General features: G+C 38.6%; 1 protein-coding gene across 2 annotated transcripts in view; it reads left to right on the top strand.

Moving 5' to 3' along the window:
• The window catches only part of LOC120490851 (transmembrane protein 132C), a 127397-nt gene that overhangs the window by 82056 nt on the left and 29927 nt on the right, over positions 1-15414 (top strand). For both annotated transcript variants that reach the window (XM_039688346.2, XM_089123608.1), the window contains exon 4: positions 6057-6243. In XM_039688346.2, coding sequence (XP_039544280.1) covers positions 6057-6243 — 187 coding nt within the window. The remainder of the gene's footprint in view (positions 1-6056; positions 6244-15414) is intronic.

Here is a 15414-nt window from a genome sequence, read left to right as displayed (position 1 = left end):
TTTGTGTATTAATCCATGAGGCCGTTGAGAAAGAAATGTACCTGCACATAAACACTAGCAGATGCAATTTCTTTTGGTAGCTAAGCCACTATTAAATGTATCTCGTTTATCATTCGGTATGTCTCACCACTTGATTGACTCTGATTTACTGTGAGGTTTCCCTTTTCTTTCTTTTTTTAGCAGAACTCTCCTAAACCCAGCTGTATCTAGCACATATATGATTATTTGCACTTCAAAGTTGAGCCTGGGACTTGAGATGCTGCATGTTGAGGAGGCTTTGGCTTGGTTCAGGTAATTTAGTGTGAAATACTGCCGTCTTGGGCATCCATTTCACTCTGTGCTTCCCATTCCACTTCATGTCTGCTGCGGTGATAACGTAGCTACTAAGTGAGTGGGTAAGTCTGATGATATCTGGCTAATGGATGTAAATGATGTTCCCGGCTGGATGTCTCACCTTAGGGCAGCCATTTTCCTCAGCTTCCATTCGGCCCAACAGCTTCACATTCTTCTTAAACCTTGTGTGTTCCTGCGGAAGCAACACCTAGCAAATCAACTTGCAGAGTGCAATGAATATTACATCACTCCCTCAAGGTTCATGAGATCATGTGGGTTGCAGACAGCCAAGGTTGACTGTTTTTTTTTTCTGTCACTTGTCAGTGGTATATTGCATTAGATGCTGCTCATCCATAATTTCAAGCAGGGCCTTTTTGACGCATAGGCGAAATATGGTTGCTTAGGGTGCCATTAGTTGGAGAGGGTACATTATGCATTGTGTTGATGTATTTTCCACTGAAATAGAAAGACAGGGCGGGATATATCAAATTACCCATACCCGTTTTTTAAAAAAAGCCAATAGCGTTTAGTTTATATCATAGCTCGGCCAGTCTCTAACCATTTCTCCTCCTAAACTTCTGAAAGGTCAACTTAGACCAACCTCCATCTAATTACGGTTCCCTTTCGTATGGGAACTCTAGTGACGCAGCGTCTCGTTCATTCTCAGGAAACCAGAGTTACATATGTAGCACAAGTTGTTCACTTTCATAGGGAAATCCCCGCGTCATCAGTTGCTGATGTGGGGTCTTGTCACTTCTCAGGGAACCGGGGTTACACGCAACCCGAGACATTTTCAATAAAGCACTCAAAAAGATTTTTTTTTTTTAAATGCACGTAAAATCAACCTAATCAGTCATGATCATTACAAATATCATGGATTAATTCTTTAAAAAGTTCTGGGGTTGGTTTTCCAGAAGCTTCAGTCTACCTGGGCTTACAATGCCTTTGGGAAACGTTTCATTTTTAAGCATGTAAGAGTTTCTTTGAAAAACAATGATTTGTTTACGACCAAAACCAGGGATTATTATTGCATACTGGCAGTTCACATCAACTGATGTTACTCTCTTGTTTGCTTGTAACCACTTCTTTACACTTGCATCTACTTTTTTACATGTGATGTGTAGCTCAAAAGCGATAATTTTGTCAGACATTCTCAATTACCTGCAATTATATACAGAATTCTTGAATATCTTTAGAAGACTTGGCGCTACAAACCATGTAAACCTTAGTAACACTTTATAAATGCACCACTGTTTCCCTCGACACACAAATAAATGCTCTATTAACAATTTTCTGTAGGCTGATCCTCTCCTTTCACTCCCATTCTGCTCTTTTGTTCTGACCATGTGAACTCCATCTTTAGACCATAAAGTTCTTTAGTCAGCATGATGCAGGTCAGGGCCCCCATGCCAGCACTGTGATTGAGTTTCATGCTTAGCCTGTTGGGGTTCCTGAATCCTGAGTGTCCAGCGTTGCCTTCAAGAGGGAAATGAGTGGAAGAGGCGGCTGGCAAATCCTCCAGCAGGAGGGCGAGCCTTTGGCGTGGCTCTTTCACTCAGCCTCTTTTGCAACCTGTGAAATGAAATTCCACCACAGCTTTACTCAAAGCTGACGCGCCAACTGCCATTACTTCCCCGGCTTTGACTTTTATTTCCCAGAGCCGTGAGGTGCCAACCACAGCGGCTTTGTAGTAAAATTGATTCCATTCGTTTGATGTATCATTGTTGTCAGTGCTAAACAGATCACCACTGTGCATGAATATAATCCACCCTAGAGTCACCACAATGAAAGCCATTTCCACTTTCTACCCTTTTTCCCTTCTCTCTTTCTCTCTCACGCCATTTTTACATGGTCGTGTAAAATGAGGGAGGCACGCAGTCTCTTTGAAGAGCTTCTTTTTCAGAAAATTCAGCCGAAGAACCTTTTTGAAAGATTGGGATTTCACATACTCCACTTTAAATATTAATTCTCCACTGCCTGTAGCCGAGCCCTTTGTCATTAGACCTATACACTCCCGCAGAATTTCACTCCTTCTGACGGTTACGCGCGAGTCTATCTCCACGAATAGCGCTCCTCTTGCTTCCTCTGCATTTTGATATGTTTTGACATAACAATCCATTCATCCTAGCAATGAGCACTTGAGCACGTTTCTTGACTTCACAGAGAAACTCTCGCTGAGACGTTCCACTTTACATTACTGTTTAAACAAGGTACTCTTTTTGTGGTTTGAATATATGCATTCAGGCTTTCTGTGAGATGAGATGATTTTCATATTTACTGCCCTTATAACCTCTACTGCATAGCGTAAGATTGTCGAGAACTCACTCTATTAACAGGTAGAATGCCAGCTAAACTTAGTCAAGTACTCGCAGAATTCCACCGTAAGTTCTGTAGTTTCTGCAGGAGCGCACGTCATTCATAAAATGCCTTCCCACTTATGTTTGTTTCTTGAAAATTTTGGCTACATCTGCTACCAATATGCTTGGTTTAACACATCTCACCATTTTTAAATCCATTTAGCTAATTATCCCACAAAATCTGCTGCAAAAATACGGAGAATTTCCCAGATTCCATCTGCTAGCAAATAGATTTGAATCAATCAGCATTAGCTTTTGATGGTGTGGAAAGGTTCACCTTGGTGATAAGAGATACTACACTTCGCCCTCTACTGGACACATCTTGACTCTACATTTGAGCCATAATGGCAGTCCTAATCCTGCACGGGGTTGATTCTCTTAGCGTTGAATGAGAAAACTGCCAATGTCCCATTACAGTGTTTGATCTGACAGGGCTCTTCAGAGTATTCATTGAGGTCATGGACACCAGTGTTTGCGAGATGGATACATTTATTTTTAAGTGCAACAAAGCTGTCAGCTGTGTTTCTCACAAAATGCCTTTCTAACACCAGAGCCTTTCAGCTGCCCATCTTCCTTCAGCAACACCACATTAGCACAAAAATGCTACTTACTTTAAATAGCCTTTTTGTGTGATCATGACAAGTGCTTTATCAATTGCCTGCTGGTATAGCGTCAATTTTTGGCCTTGCAAGACTTTTGTTTTTGCAGTAGTTGTTGTCTTAGGGTCAGTCATTGTTATGTGTCTGTAGTTGTAAAAGGAATAGTCTACCTAAAAATTAATATTGGTGTAATTTATCCATCCACACGTTGCCCATTTGATGTGCTTTCTTAATGGAACACAAAAGCAGAAGTTTGGCAGTATGTTTACAATGCTGTTTTCCATATAATGAAAGTAAATGGTGATCAACATTTGTTTACAGAGTTAAAATATCCACAGCAATAGGAGTATTTGGTCACACTTTAGATTAGGGTCAAATTCTCACTATTAACTAACAATTAACTGTGACCTTTGCCTCAATATGCTCCTAATTACTGCTTATTTATAGTTAGTTTGGTGGATGTGAAGTTTAGGTATTGATGAAGGGACGTAGAATGTGGTCATGCAGAATAAGCCATTCACATTTAAGTGCTAATAAATAGCTAATATCTTAGTAATATCCATGCTAATATGCAACTAGTTAATAGTGAGAATTAGACCCTATATACTAAGGTGTTACAGAATATTTTCTGTGAACAGGGACTTTATTTGGACTTCAGAAGATTTTGAATGTAGTGCAAAGTGGGGAGGACTGTTATAATACTTTTATAAGGCATTTTTGTCAATTACATTATGCACGTCATTGTAAGAAAAACGACATGAACATCCTTTTTAACAGCTCCTTTTGTAGTCTGTGGAAGTAAATTACATGCAGGTTTGGAGTGAAATTTTTCCTTTAAGGATTTATAACAAGACTTTAAATCTTGTACAAAAGCCTTTTCTAGTCTTGAGTTCACTTTTCTGCTACTTACAGATAATGTCTCTTTTAAGAATCTAGAAATTAAATTACACCATGTGTGATTTGGTAGAGACTGGCAGTGTGCGACCCCTTTTATTATATGAAGTCACAGATTAGAACGTGTGAAAACTGATATGATCATCCAGATTTGCTTATTAAAGATATCCTGCCATTACTGTTTCCATGACTTTGAAATCAGAGAATCCAGGGCTTTTTGGAATGAAACTTATTAGAACTGCTGGTCACAGGATGAAGTTGTTTTGTTTGGTTTTCCTGAAGAATCAGTTGAGGGAGATAGTATTTATTACATTTTGTGTGATAAAAAAGGATAACCGTATATCTCTGCCTCTAAAAGAGACATTCTGAGATTCAGATTAAAGTCAGTGTTTTGAAGACCAATCAAAAAACAGCCCAATGACCAATAAAACCAGTCCAGACAAAATGTGTGTTAGATTTTAGGAATGTTTAGGTTATTTAAGTTCATTTGTAGGGCTACTATTAAGTTGTGTTGTTGTTATTGTTGTTTTTATCATTATAAAAATGTTTAATTGTAATATGTTTTTTATGTTTTTTTAAAAAAAGTCTCCTATAATTACCATTTGTGATTACCATTTATTTAATGCATAAATACAGTAAAAAATACAGTAATATTGTGAAATTGTAAAATTTAGTCTTCAGTGTCACATTATCCAACAGAAATCATTCTGATGCTGATTTGTTGACCAAAAGACAATTAAAAAATAGTTGTGCTGTGTAATATTTTTGTGGAAACAGTTATAAAAAAATCCAGGATTCTTTGATGAATAGAAAGTTCAAAAGAAAATTTATTTGAAATGTCTTTTGCAACATTATAAATCTTTTTACTGTCAGTTTTGATTCACACTTGATACATTTACTGCATTGTAATCATAACCACAGTTGGCCTGTCTGCTTCCATAAAAAGGAGCATCCATCTTACCTGTTTTGATTAGCAGAAGATTGGCTGTTGGTTGGTCAGAAATTCTGGCATTCAAATCTAATTTGTGTAATATGTCAAACTTCAAACTACAGGACAAAATCTCTCATAGGAACAGCAAAAAAGTTACTCAATTCAATGGGGGAAAGCTGTTACCTTGTTAACCCTGACCAAAGTTTGTGTTAGAGAAAGAGTCTTTCTTTCTGAAAGTTGTGGGTAATGTCAACCAAAAACCATAAATTATATTTCTCCCCTGTATTGATGAAATTACAGCATTGAGAATAACACGGTGACCTTGGTGTGAGTTATTTATAGAGGGACTATACTGTTCTGAATCTGAGAAAAAGAATATAGTTTATTTTTGTGTTTTCCTGTTACATGCTACCAGGTGCAAATTCAATTGCAGTTCCATATATTCCACATTTGTATTTTGATAATAGGAATTTTTCATATGCCGTTTTGTTTTAACTAAGTACTGTGAGGCTGGAGCAGCCAGGCTGATCAGACCTAGGCTTGGGCAAATCAAATGGCTTTGGTTTTATTCATTGTTTTTCAGCTTTCTTTGCATCACAATCAGTAGAGACAATGTTATGCTCTGCTTTGGAAATCTTTTCTGAATATGCTGTGGCACTGGACCAAAAGTAAATTGCTTTTTTGCTGTCTTTTTTTTTTTCGGTTGCTGCTGGGATGCGTTTTTGTTGAACTAAAATAATGAGAGTAAACCACCACACACAGACCCACATACGTCACATTCCACATACACACACCACGTGTAGAAAAACAAAAGGGTCGATAAACGGCCGCTTGACTGCCCTTTCATCCATTGGCAGCATGCACAAAAATATGCCTTTAAGCTTGCATTCAAACATTTTGATATTACTCGTGAGTCGTGACCATTTCTTTTTCCTGTGTTAGGGTGGAGGCCGGTTTCCAGAAGGTTTTACAGGTGGATCTGGAGGTCAACGGGTTGTTGGATCCTCTGGGAAGTCGCTCAGTGACATGGCAGATTGAGTACCCCATCTCCCGGACCCTCTCAGACGAGATCCAGACCCTCATCCGTCTGGCACCACACGACCTTGGCGGCATCGTGCCATTGGCTATGGTGAGTTCTGATCAACTCATGTCTTTCATTCTAAACAATTCCAAACATGCAATGCTGTTCTTTTGTCTTTTTAAGGTTACTGTTTGCATATAATATCATTGCTGCTTTTAGGCATAATATAAGAGCACGTCAATGGGCTCTATGCACGGCGTTATTTCCGGTGAAGGTGAAAGGATGCTCGATAACTTCCGCCGATCGTAGAGTCCAATGCAATAGCGAGAATTTATATTGAATTGTATACTCCATGGTTATACTAATGAAACGTTAGTCACAAAAACAGATAAAACAGACACCCCTCGTTGTGTTTATGCTTATTTTTAAAATTATATTAAATAAACATAACTATATATAAAATTACATCTAAACGTATGTACGTTTCGTTTCAAAGACGGGAGGACAGTAAATATTGAAGACTCTGCCATAATCCCGTTTTCTCCGGTTTTCCTCCGCTTTAATCTACACAACCGGAAATGGACGAGCATCCTTGCGTCAAATGCGGAACTTATGCGTGCATATAGCCCATTAGCTCTAATTTGCTTAAAGGTGCAATGTGTAACATTTTTGAGTATCTATTAACAGAAATGCAATATGACATCCATAACTATGTTTTCAGTGGTGTATAAAGAACTTACTTAATAAACCGTAATGTTTTATTACCTTGGAATGAGACATTTAGATCTATGAAGGTCGACATATTGTGACGTCATGTTTCCACCGTAGCCGAAAAAAGAAAAAAAGACTATTTTGTGTAGTATATAGTGTCTAGGGGATGTGAAAGCTCACCTTTGGGCTCATACGGACACATCAAGGCTTTACACTTTAACCAGCTCAGCCACAGTAACAGCTCAGTTTTAGCCAGCTAAACTTTTACTACCCTGTTAGAAAAAAATATATAGTTGCATAGTTTCAAGTGGTTCTTCTCCCTTGCTGTATTATGGGTTTGATATGTGCTGGTTACTTTTGTGAGACAATCAGCTGATACTATTATTATATTACATATTAAGACCCTTGATCCTCACCTGACTATGGCTTTGTAAACTTTATCCATGATGTGGTTTATAATGGACTGTGGTACAATGTTACACACTCTTGGCTTACTCTGGCTATTCTCTGCTGTCTCAGTCGATGATATGTTTGTCCTGTTTTGGATAACTTTGATGCGTTTACTACCTTTCTGGGGCTTGAAAAGGTGGTAGTTGCACATATTGTCAATGGAGGGACAGAAAACTCTCAGATTTTGTTAAAAATATCTTCATTTGTGTTCCAAAATCAACAAAAGTCTTACGAGTTTAGAAAGACGGTTGAGTGATAATTTTTTTATTCTTCAGTTAAATTTACACTTCAGTTAACTGTTTGTCTATCTCCAAGTGTTTTTAACTTGGACAAACAGAATCATATTTTTTTCCATATACTGTTTATTGACTACCATTAAAGCATGGTATCCGGTCTGGACACAAAATGAGTCTCTTGTCTAATGCAAATTCATCTTTGTTATACAAAGTATTTAAACCAGTGGTACAGGTATCTACTAAAGACACAGTCATACTTAAGTTGGACTCTATAGCCATGTATCCATTAAATCCTAGACACGTTGATGTAGCTTAAAGTAGAACACGGACAGCATAATACTGCTGGGCGTATATTTGATTTTGACATTGGTGGGGTCATAAAAGTTGTCTGCAGAGCACCCTCTCCCCCACCCATAAATTTGAGTGCAATTTTATGTTGTCTAAAGCCTTTGTTTATAGATATAGTAGCCAAAAGACTCATAATTGGAGTTTTTTTATGTCAGTATGTTCCTGAGACATTCATTACACAATTTTGATTATGTAAACCAACAGCATTACAATTTAGCTTTCTGTACTTCATGATAAAATCTAAACAATCATAGGCTACATTGATTTCCAGGGGCTTTTTTATAATTGCCATATTTAATCCATCTTTGTCATATTTTATGTCAAATGCTTGAATTTATCAATTAATTAAAAAAAAAAATCTGAATAATGAGATGCCGGCTGTTACCAATAAAATGATCAAAGCAGCTATCTTTACACTGCAGCGCTTATTTAACCTGAAAAATCAAACATTCACATTGGGAATACATTATGTACAGAAAGTGAGCAAAGGACATTCCCCATCACTGAAAATGTCAATGACTTTAGCCAGTCTCACAAAACCCCCTGTTATCAACGAAGCTGACTACACTGCACAATGAATCTCTTACAGTACATGGTATCTGCTCCTGTTCAGCACACGTTGATCTCTAGAGTTTTCCGCTAATTGCTTCTGCACCTGTGGCTAATTTAAATGCCTATAAACTGATAAAAACATGTAAAGAAATCTGCCACCTTAAATAATGCAACCTTAGCAGATAAATATAATGCTGTAATAGACACTTTTTAATTATTTTCACATTTCTATCAAAATGATTGGTAGGCACGATTTTGTAGTCGATTGGTATTGGTAGGGACATGTCCGTAGCGTCCCTACGAAGCCCCTACTGCTGTGTGATGATGTCATGTACACTTTCATTTGCTAAACTATTGAAATGCGCAATCAATGATATGAGATTATTTATATATTTCTGCATTTTTGTTGATTTGATTTTTATAAACCCCAAATGAGAAAAAAAAAATGAGTGTGAGTTTAATCTTTTTAAATAAAGCGAGAGGCTGAGCCAAGGAGAAAAATAGTTTTTGATTAGAGATGGGCTACACGTCTGCTCTTCATCGGCTTCCTTTCAATAGGGCGGTATGAAGAAGATGATTTCATTTTGATGTGAAAAGGTTGGTCTATTTTCTGTTACCTCACTAACAGATGAAATCTGAATGCCCACTCTCGTTAGCTAAAGCGTTTTATCTTTCTTTCTCTTTGGTTCTTTTTTGCATAGCAGCTTGAATTATATCAACCTGGCTCTTTTTTCAAAGCATTTTAATTGTGTCTTACAGTGCGGCGTTCTCTCTCTCTCTCTCTCTCTCTCTCTCTCTCTCTCTCACACATATATACCTCACGACAGCTTTTCTACTTGGCCATAACGAAGACATTGCCATCACCACACCTTGTTAAACTTAATCAAGACTTTGTTAAGCCTGCAGCAGAGTCAGCGGTCAGCTTTAATCACCCAGAGCTCGGCGATCTACTCTCCCTCTCTCTACCTGTCTAATGTAGAGGAACTACGCAGATTGGTGTGACAGGAACAATGGCATACGTTAACAAAGGCAAGAGACTCCAATCTGTCCCGTCGGAGGGTTCTGCTCCATTAGAATTAGCTTTTCCCCCTTTCGCGGACACCGGCTAATTCTGGCTTTCCAGCTGTCTCGTCGGCCTCATTAGAGAGGACAGCCCCGCTCCCCACTCGATGGCCAAACAACCACCATCATCCGTGGCGTTTGAGAGCTGTGCTGTCTCAGCCCATTACTGTAAACATAGCCCAGCCATACACTCGTGGCGAAGGCGGAGAATGATGTAATAATGTTGTAAAAATGATGTCCTTACAGCCTGAGCTCGACACCCCCCCAGCTCAAGCCCTCTTTGCCCACCAGTGCATTTCACACAACAATCACGGCCGCAGACAGCGAGACAGCAGCCACCAATCACTTGTGTTGTCTGGCCCTCTGACAGAGCGCATTTGTCTTGAGCTCTCTCGGAATGCTGGGAGAGCAGATTGTTGTGTTACACAGCAGGAGGGGATCAATGTAATCACATCACTTTCAACTTTTTGAATGAGGAGATGCCCTAATAGGATTTGGCAGTGCATGATACCCTCAAAATGCAGGAAATCTGTTCTGGCTCATTAGGATGCATCAGCGTGTCTTTCTCCCTTTATAATGTGTGTGTCTGTCTTCCTCCCTCTCTGATTCTATACCTCACAACTTTCGAATCAAGTTTACTTAAGCTCCTTGTAATTGGCCGTTCAGCCCTCTCGAAGGAATATTTGGGTCCCTGCTGAGTTTGTTTTCTGTTGACTATTGAAAGCACTCTCATTCTTGTTTGCCACCCTGTCTTCTCTCAGTGCTCTGAGAGTTTGTTCAGAGAAAAGGAAAATCAAATAAATTGCCAAGTTGGAGGCATCTCCCTTCAAACCCTTCTTCTGATTTTTTTTTTCCTTCTAGGGAAAATAAAAAATTGTTTTGTTTGGTTTTTCATAGCCTCTTGGCCTTAGTCTTGAGTTTCGGTGTGTGTCAGGCTTTACTTCACAGCTCATGGGTTTCTCTGTTCTCTGAGCGTCGCTAGCCTGCTGTTTGTCTTCCTTCAAGTCTGTTTGAACAGTGTCCTCTGTAAACCTCCTACAGGACAAGGTAATTCCTTTTCCTTTGTGTTCTCTATAGGCTGTAGGCGATATATCAGGCAACATTTTTGAACGACTCATCACATTTATATGGAGAACTCATAACTTGTTATAATTGATTACGAATATTTGGATCAGTTAATCGGGTTAATTTGACATAGCTACGTTAACATTACAACCAATTACTCGGTTCATCCCGTGAACACTCAATATTGGTTATTAATTCATTAAAAGAAATGTACATATCCGGGGCATGGGAAATGTCTTTCTTACTAAGTACTACTAAGAGTAAGTAGTTAAGATCTATGATTATAGTGGCTCCAGAAATGAGCTTGAGACACGGACAACTTTACGTGTCTAAACGTAAAGTTGACTAAACATTTAAACTACTCTAAAATACACATATATACAGTTTCCCAAGGGAAAGAGAGCTGGAGTAGAATCCAGTTATAGCATTGTTTGATGTTCAGCAGATCAACAGCCTTGTTTAGTTTAGTTTAGTTGTAACACGTCCTTCTTGAAAAGGGGTAAGGATACTTAATTTATCAAATAATGAGACTAAGTTTGATACTTGCATGTGAATTAAACTGTCCTTATGCAATTTGTTGAGGCCCCAGTTGATCTTTGCTGATCTAGTCTTGATGAGAGAGAACCAGTGGTGGTCAGAGGATCTTTGGTGAATGAAAAGTCAAGGCGACAGCCTGACGCAAGCTTGGGAGTCCTTGAGGGACTTCTAGTTCACCCTCATCTTCACACTCCTCAAGAAGGACCAAGAAATTCAGAGAGCCAGAGGATACACAGAGGCCACACAAAAAAAAACTCGTCTTAAACTGGTTACAAGCATCGAATTGATTGTATGAACATGCAAGGCTTAAAAACACATACGAATGATTGACTTTCTTGACAATGCAGTACTGACCCAATCTGACCAGTGACAATTGTGTATAATAATTTCACCGAATCCTTGGACTTGGAAGGACTCAAAAATGTACAGTAAAAATACATTTGATTCAGTGACAAGTCCAAGTTTGTGAAAAGTTGTAATCAAGTTCAAGTCCAAAGTCGAGTTCCACATCTCTACTGTTATATGAAACAAAGACTCTTGAATAACTTCAAATTACAGGAAATACTGTATATTGAAGACTACAAATTTACTGTTTGTTATTTTTTAGTATTATTTTTCTTTATTAATTTTCATAATAATTTCATTATTTTGTGAAGTCAGCGTATGTTGTACATGTGTGCTGATGAGAGGGATGGACTATATTTTGCAAAGAACTACAGTATGTGTGCAATGTAACATGTCCCACTGATGATGATAATTCAAATGTGCACAGTTGGCATATTCTTTACAAGGCAAGAAATGTTTCACTGATGCAAATGTACCACAAATGTGTACAGTGAAGGACAGTTTTCTTAATATGGAAAGTGGATTGTGCCATGTGTAAGGATGAGGTATATGTTCCATTTTAAACATACAGTAAGGGGGTTGAGAGAAAATAGATGGAGAGAGAGGACAGAGAAATGGAAACAGAGAAATCTGGAATGTAGACCACCTCGTCTGTCACCCTCCTCTTCTTCTATGCCTGTTTCTCTTGTATGTCTGACACATGTATAAAAATATTAAATAAGGGATCTCTTGGCAAAGTAACTAGATTCTGTGATTCAACCGTATCGGGGAAAAGCTTATTTTCAAATATACAATATCCCTCCCCATTTTGTCAAAATAAAATACAACACATTAAGGAAACCTGTCCATTGAGGCTAAACCAGCATTAACCAGTTTAAACTAGCTCAGCTGTTCTTTTCAGCAGTTTTGATCTTTAGAATGCATTTTGACATTTCTGATCAGAACAGTGACCTTTTATCCAAGCACAAAACAAGAAATGTATCCTTTTACACTGTGAGCCAAACAATTTATTATGAGAATGTCTTTGAGAAAAGTAATTTGAAAACTGCAGTTTAAAAGACTGCTCACCGTACCCCAGTATTTGAGATTTTTCTGTATTATTGCTTTATTTACTGTTGATGCAAGTGTTTCTCTAGAACCTGCAGCACAGGACTGCATGGAATGTGCAAGAACAGAAAGAGAAAACGATAGAAAAAATGTGTTCAGTTGTCTAAATGAAATGAAAGTTGATTTGTGTCTGCTGAGAGATTAGAATGCAGAAGCATGTTTTTGTGTGTGGTGGCTGGCCTCGGTAAACCTGCGCCCTGCCACTGAGCCATGGGGATCGATGGTCCTCGCTGCACGCTACCTCATTACTATCAGTATCTCACTCTCTACCTCCCTTTCTCTTCACTGCCACTAGGCACACGACCGCTGCCACCTTATCACACCTATCTGAAACTGCCTATGTATTCATTATCCCTCACCTAGAGGCCTGCACACAACGCAGGGCATATGGAATCTGTACTTCCACATTTGTCTGCCCCAGAGCTGCAGGAAACGAGAGAGGCAATGTTAGATGGCGATTGCATCTAATTTTGAGTTTTTAGCAAGTAGTGTTGAAGGAGTTCATCCAAGTTCCTATATGGCTGTACTGTTTCGATATTAACTCACAAAACTTTAAAGCTGCAGGTTGCAATAGAAATAGACAGATAATTGGTTTAACCGTTTTAAATTTTTATCATCAGTTATCGGTTCTTCAGTATCGAGTCTCGCCTTATTAATTCGCCTCCCTTCAATGGTAAAGTAGTTATTTTTGTAGTACTTGCCTTAATTACTAAGGCCATGTCCACACTAATAGACCCCTTTTCAGTTGGTAAACATGGTGACGTTTTTATGTGGGTGGAGCTTAGGTGGAGGCAGAACGATCCCTCTGGCCGCTTCACTAATGCTAGTTAGCAAGTTTTATTGGCTTGTTTTTTAACAATGACTGGAGAAAATCAGATTTTATCTTAATTTGTAAGGTCACTCACTGTCCAGGACCGCGATTGTTATTTCCAAAAGTTACATTTAACGGACAGAACCAGATTGGCCGACCCGTAGCCGCCTACACGCTCACTCAATGCATGGACGATCTGACAGGATTAACGTTACGTTACCTCGGTTGAGTGGCCTGACTTCTAAAGTACACCTACCTTATAGAAAAACTGATCGTAAAGAGAAACTGATGGCATATAAATCTTTAGATGCCTAGAACTATGTGCTGAATGGTCCTGTACAAGACTTGTGTGTATGATCCGCAGTTCTGCCGAGCCAGGGCAGAGAAGACGACAATGTAAGAGTGTCATTACGGTGCGATTTTAATCATGTAAATATTTTCTAGAAATAAAAAATCCAGATACAGCATATTCATTTTTCATTGATACTTGCACCAAACAACACAATAAGATGACATTTAAAGATAATAAAAGTCATTTAAGCTCCTTATTATGTAGCCGAATCTGTGCTGGTTTGCATTGGCCTGCTTTTGCCTCCAGCTAGCGCCGTGATGTAACTGTGACGTCGGCGCAAAAGGGTTTTTGGCCTTCCGTCCACACTAAGACTGCGTTTTATGAATGCAGGGCTCCAGACTAACTTTTTTTACTAGGAGCGCTGTTGCCCCTAACTGAAAATTTTAGGAGCGCAAGCTGAAAATTTAGGGGCACACCTTAAATCAGCTTGCAATGCAATTATTCAAATTTTCCCCAAAATAACTGTAATACTGACAAATTCTTTAATAATAAATAGACTTAACATTATGATATGCTGTTTTGTTTTAAGTTCACAGGGTTTCAGACTCAAAGTTGAGGGCAGCATCACCTCAAATGAGAACTCACAGTGAGTTCTACAAAAAAAAAAAATCTGGTAGCACTGGTGCTGACAATAAATCACTAAGCTTAATTTAGGGTGTAGATGAAATTAACTTTAGTTATTATCATTTATAATGTCTTAATATTAATTAATAAAAGTAGTGAAAATATGTATATGGAGTGAAAATAGCCAATAAACATCCTACTGTTTACAATTTTAAGTGTTTAAGTAAGAGTTTTCCAACATCTCAAAATTTTTCTTTTTAGGACAATCTTTAAAGGATGAACAAAAAATGTGTTGGTAATCACATAAAAAATACAAAAAAATAAAACATTTATATATGATATTATTGAAGTGCTGGGAAAAGATGTGTAGGCTACTTGTAAGCATTTGACCTTCTTACACATTATCATATTTATGGTTAGAGTTAACCAATGGAATTCCGAATTCAATGGATTTCTTCACTGGATCTCCTATTAACAGTGTTGCGTGAGCGAGATCGGCCCGCGACTGGCAAGTTCGGGGCTTTATTTTACCCTCAATGGTTCGCTGCTGCTGCTCCACGGTCCTATGAGTGGCGTATTTTCGTTCCACTTTCATTTTGTTTTCATTCGCTGCTGCTAGGTAACGACTAACGAGTCGATAGATCGCTGATTGCTCAGACGCACATCAGGTTGTGATATTTGTCTCCGTCTCCTTCCCACAGACGTTTACGCGCACTATTCTTGTCACGGATTCATTGACGCGTCCCTTCCATGCTTTACCATGCGTTTAACGTGTGGCAAATTTACTGGTCGCACATGTGCGACTGGATGTAAAATTCAGTCGCACACTCTCAAATTTTGGTCGCAGTCTGGAGCCCTGGAATGAAAACGAAACTTTTTAAAAACGCTCTCCAAAGTGGATAAATTAAGAAACTACTTGGTTACTCACGTAACCTCAGTTCCCTAAGTTAGGGAACAAATTATTGCATTGCTATACGCAGTGGGAAAACTTTTTTTCTCAATTTACTGAAACTTATATGTAAAACGCATTTGCAGCTGCATAGCTAGCCCATTGAGCGTCTGGCTTGCTCATAGGCTGTGCTACAGCAACTGCACATCCAATGGCACATGGCCTCAGCCTAGATTATTATTGCCATTAC

The sequence above is a fragment of the Pimephales promelas genome, chromosome 19, assembly GCF_988280905.1.
Source record: "Pimephales promelas chromosome 19, fPimPro1.hap1.1, whole genome shotgun sequence".
In the NCBI taxonomy this organism is placed as follows: Eukaryota; Metazoa; Chordata; class Actinopteri; order Cypriniformes; family Leuciscidae; genus Pimephales; species Pimephales promelas.
The sequence above is the reverse complement of the archived record's forward strand: the minus strand, read 5'-3'. Positions and strand labels throughout refer to the sequence as shown.